The sequence below is a fragment of the Argentina silus genome (genome assembly GCF_951799395.1).
Source record: "Argentina silus genome assembly, chromosome: 13".
Classification (NCBI taxonomy): domain Eukaryota; kingdom Metazoa; phylum Chordata; class Actinopteri; order Argentiniformes; family Argentinidae; genus Argentina; species Argentina silus.
Genome location: NC_139667.1, coordinates 19,215,947 through 19,220,946, shown reverse-complemented (window position 1 = coordinate 19,220,946; position 5,000 = coordinate 19,215,947). Strand labels below are relative to the sequence as shown.

At 43.7% G+C, this 5,000-nt stretch overlaps 1 protein-coding gene across 2 annotated transcripts in view; it reads left to right on the top strand.

Annotated features, from left to right (window-relative positions):
* The first annotated feature begins 830 nt into the window (after positions 1-830).
* Positions 831-5,000, top strand: part of sptlc2a (serine palmitoyltransferase, long chain base subunit 2a) — a 23,903-nt gene continuing 19,733 nt past the window's right edge. The window contains exons 1-3 of one of the 2 annotated variants that reach the window (XM_083683675.1): positions 831-1,096; positions 3,316-3,513; positions 4,748-4,902. In XM_083683675.1, the coding sequence (XP_083539801.1) occupies positions 950-1,096; positions 3,316-3,513; positions 4,748-4,902 (500 nt within the window). In that variant the 5' untranslated portion in view covers positions 831-949. Of the gene's footprint in view, positions 1,097-3,315; positions 3,514-4,747; positions 4,903-5,000 lie in introns of those variants that run through there. The other variant, XM_083683676.1, reaches the window with a different exon arrangement.

The window sequence follows — 5,000 nt, the reverse complement described above, 5'->3', positions numbered from 1 at the left end:
CTGGATATTAGATCTATGCTTTGGAGAAGCACTGTAGTAAGTGCACTGCCCAGTGTCAGAAAAATACACAAAGGAAAATGGAGATACATATTTGCACAGTAAGACACTTTACGAATATCCACAATTGATAGGCGTAGTCAATGCTATTAGAAATATTGCATGCCATTGATAGAATTTGAGGCATATGCTTAATATTGCATTATGTTCTTATATGTGTGTTACAAGTTCAAGTTCATGTATTTCATTCACATAGCGGTCTTTACATAGCAGTGCCAGTTCAGGACATTACGAGAGAGAGAGAGTGAGAGTGAGAGTGAGAGTGAGAGTGAGAGTGAGAGTATATATAGCTTACAGGTACGGAGCATTCACAAATATGTACGGCATCTCCGGAACGCAATGCACCTGAAACTTTCACCTTTGGTATGCTTTTAAGAGCTCAAACACTTGGACAAGGGCCATGTAACATACAGTCATCAAAACACTTAGCCTCTGAATAGATTTTGCCCACAATACAGCGGTATGAAAAAAAAACATACAATCTCGGAAATTAAAAAAAACCCACTTTAGCAAAAACTTTGCAAAACAACCCACTTTAGCACACAGGTGAGCAGCCGCATCACATGATAGAAGAGCCCAAACATTTGTAAAGGTTACTACAGTTCATATCACGAACAGCCGGCCACACCCTTTTCGAATCTGGAGCCTCGTAAAACCGCGCCCACTCATCAATGCGATAATCACATTGGCTTTCACTCGTTGCTAGGGGCGTTTACTTCCGGTATTGCGGTGGCTGGAATTTCAGGTTCCTCATTGTGGGTTTATGGGGTGGGTTTGCGAGACCGCTCAACCCCCCAGAACACAGGCACACACAATCTCGTACCCGGGAGTCTCCGTGCTGCGAAAGCTACATGCAAGTGACTGTAAAGGGCAACGGCAATCATAGGCAAGCATGACCGAGAGCTCCGCGAACAAGCCGGCGAATGGAGAAGTGTGTCACCGAGCCAAGAACGGTGTCAAACCGGGGAGGAACGGCTTCGCGAAGAACCATCACCACTACCATCAGCAGCAGCAGAAGTACTGCTATCCCGAGGACAAGGTGAGGCCCCGGCTAGTGCACGGCACGGATGGAGGATGATGATGCTGGGGAAGCTGCTAGGCATATCTGCATACCCGGAAACACCACAGAGCCAGTGATGGCTAGATACAAACCAGTCTAGATAGATAAATACAAGTAAAATCCACTTACCATTTTGATCTCTGTGCTGTTCTCTAAAAACGAAAAATGACATAATAAAGCATTGCTATTATTAGCCAACATTTGGTGCACACTAATATCGACTGCTGCTAAAGTTAGGATGACTTTATGATCATTGTCTTGCATGTCCAAATCGTATTTATAACTAGCCAGCTGTGATCCATGATGGCATACTGAGTAGGTTTACCAACTTGCTCTGTAAAGCCAGGCAAAAGCTGGCTAGCTCAGCAGTAGGCTATATGCCTGGTGTCTGGTCATTTTGTTTCTGTGTGGGTTGAGTTGTGTCTATAGCTAATGTTGTTGTGTGGACAATGCAGATCTCTGTTATAATTGGGATAGTCCGTGTGGTCACCAGTAGCTTTACCAAGGCTATACCATTTCCTACTTTGCATCAAGCCAGATAGTTAAGTAAATTAGCCAGCTAGGATGTTTCTGTCCTTATCTAACAGTTGGGTTTCCCAGATTTGTCTGTCCAGTCTAGCTGTCACAACCAACAACATCCCCACCATCAGTGTAGCAATGGATCACTTATTGTGGTCTGTCCACTGTTTGATGGTTTTGTACTGTCTCCACATTTTGCTAGTATGGTTGGTTTTGACTGTTTGTAAATAGGCAAGAGCACCCTTAACAAATGAATAGTTACTTTTTCTTGGAAGTGGTTTCTAACCTCTTGAGGTGTTGTTATCATAGAGTCAGGTGTGATGGTAATAGAATTAGTGCTCTCTTTGGCAAATACACATCTGTAGGTGTACCTGTCCGTAGAGAGAATACTCAGGAACAGCTGTGCTAATTAATTTTCCTGCCCTGAATTTTAATTAGGCCAGTGGGTATAATACTGGATAACATCTCTTATGAGTCAACAACGGCATTCGTTATATAGGCTTAGCTGTTATTACAGAATCAAACGGATATTTTGGATATTCAATAACAAGAGGCAAGTGTATTTCAGCTCAGCATTTACAAGGAAAGTTAACAAAGGTTTAGCCCAAATAACATCTGTTATGAGTCGACTACAACAACAGTATAGCCTATTACACTGTCATTAACAGCACAAAAATGTTCTCTGAGTACTCAGCACTTGCACGGAAATAAACAAAGGACAAACCCTAGTTGGGTCATTGCGTTGCACTGGGTGATAAGATGATACTAATTTGGAAGTAAAAGCAGTGACTTTTCTTTTAGACCTACAGTTTGTAGTTCTCTCTTCCCAGTTTGTAGTTCTCTCTTGTGTTTGGTAAGGCGGAGGGGAATGCATGGGCCATGGCTGGTAATTGAGTCTAGGCTGATTGTAGTTCACACGGATGTCAACGTTGCTAGCCTCTGAGGTATTTGAGAGAGGGGCATGACTAGTCACATGTGGTTGCAAAGCAGCGAGTTTTAGCGAGACTGGCTTGATGTGAAGGCAAAGAGTAAAAGGCCAGTTGTGTGTGTGTGTGTGTGTGTGTGTGTGGTGTGGGGGGGGGGGGGGGGGGGGGTGCTTCATGTCATGTCATGCCTGTGATATCAGTTGATAGCATGAAGGATTCTCTGCATTGATTTTAAACATTGCCAGAATCTTTATTTCAATTTATGGCTTTTGGCAGACAGACAGATTCACACACAAGGACCATCCCTTCATTTGACTCTCAAAACATCTGTATTGGCAGAGTGGCAGTTTGTTTACAAAGCGTTTACTTAGTTAAACTATAGTTAGGCTATAGTTTTACATACTCTTCCAAAGTAGTAGCCTTACAGTCATAACAGCAAGTTAGGCCTACCTCCAAATGAATACAATTTTCTCTTAGGCTGGCTATCATAGAAGACACCGTAACAAGAAGCAAGTACAGTAGGCCTATACATTGGAGCCAGCCTACTACACCAACTGTTTCTCAACTGTTGCTGGGAATTCCCAGTCCCGGTGCAGACTATTTCCTGAAGCATATTCAGTTTAATGATAACACGTGCCTCTCATCATCAGTTTTTGAGACTTTATCTCATGCTAGCATCTGCCGGAGAGGATCATGCTCTCTGCCTGTGCGTGACTCCTCTTTGACATTTCCTCATTCCCCACTCATCCCCAGGTCCAGCAGCACACAACTTGTAATGTCGGTCTGTACAGCCGTCCCTTCTACGAGTCGTTTGAGGAGACGCCCATGCTGGTGGCGGTGCTGACCTACATGGGCTACGGCATCCTCACCATCTTCGGCTACCTACGAGACTTCCTGAGGCAATGGAAGATCGAGAGGTGCCACATTGCCAGAGAGAGGGAGCAGCAGAGGGTGAGAGAGAGAGAGAGAGAGAGAGAGAGAGAGAGAGAGAGAGAGAGAGAGAGAGAGAGAGAGAGAGAGAGAGAGAGAGAGAGAGAGAGAGAGAATGCATAAACACCTCTACCAAGGACACCACCACTTGTTAGCCTGTCACGGTCACGCTAATGAATATGATTCATAACGCAAACCAAACCCCCAGATTCTCTAGAGAGAGAAGGTGACAGATTTAAAAAAAAAAAAAAAAAAAAAAAAAAAAACTGGACAGAGTGATTGGGCGTGTACAGTAGCTTTACAAGTATGTCAAAACTAAACAGTTATGTGAATCATAGTTGGCACGCCTGAAATTCCACTGTTGCGGTATTCACATACTGGCATCCTTTCGTGTTTACATTCCCATATATGTGTGTTATATATATATATATAAAAACATTTGATCTCAAATGGAATGTTTATCCAAAAGGAAGGAAGTTTTGAGCCAATCAAGGGCCAATCAAAACCGCGGGTCATTCGGTGTAACCACATTCACTCATTGTGACAGTACAGTAGTAAACAGGAAGTATAATCCAGGAGGAACATTCCCGTATCGTACTCTACACTTCACTCACTCACTCACTCACTCACTCGAAGAGTGAAAATATTTCGAAGGACATTGTTTTGGAATTCAGTCACCTCCGAGGAAAGGAAAGGGGGGGAAAACAGAATCTCCAGAAGGATATCCTACTGTTGTTGCCTTCGCAGACTTCACTACTGGCCTTTTGAAGAAAGTGAAAATGCACTCAAGGAAAAGCTGATTGCCCCTAGGCCTTCTAAAGTCATGTGTGCAGCTAACCTCCTGCATACACAGAGAGATTAGATACCGTTCTGGAACAGTACAGTTTTGAATGCCCCTCTCTCTCTCTCTCTCTCTCTCTCTCTCTCTGAGATATATTATTACAGATGATGGAATGATAGCAGTAGACATGTGACAAGGAACTGAAGTCTTAGCGGGAGAGCATTTGCACAAGAAAGGTCAATGATGATGTAACATGTAGACCAACATGAATGAATGCTACTTAGAACATGAACAATGTTCACCTCTCTCTTTGATCTCTCGCCCTTGTCTCTCTCTTTTCTCTTTATTTCTCTCCCTCCCCTCCCTTTCTGTTTCTTTTTTTAATTCTGTTTACCCTTCTTTTCTTTTTTCTCTCTCTGTTTCTCTCTTGTTCTCTCTCCCCCCCCCCCCCTCTTTGTTTTGTGATGTCCCTAGGACTTTGTCCCACTTTACCAGGATTTTGAAAACTTTTACACACGGAACCTATACATGCGTATCCGGGACAGCTGGAACCGGCCCATATGCAGTGTCCCGGGTGCCAAGGTGGACCTGGTGGAACGGGTGTCGCACGACTACAACTGGACCTTTGAGTGAGTGTCACTAGCCAGCCTAGTCTCTTTCTACAGCCACTGTGTTTTAAAGCTGTGTTTTAAAGTCGTGGTACCTGGTTGTGTGTGTGTGTGTGTGT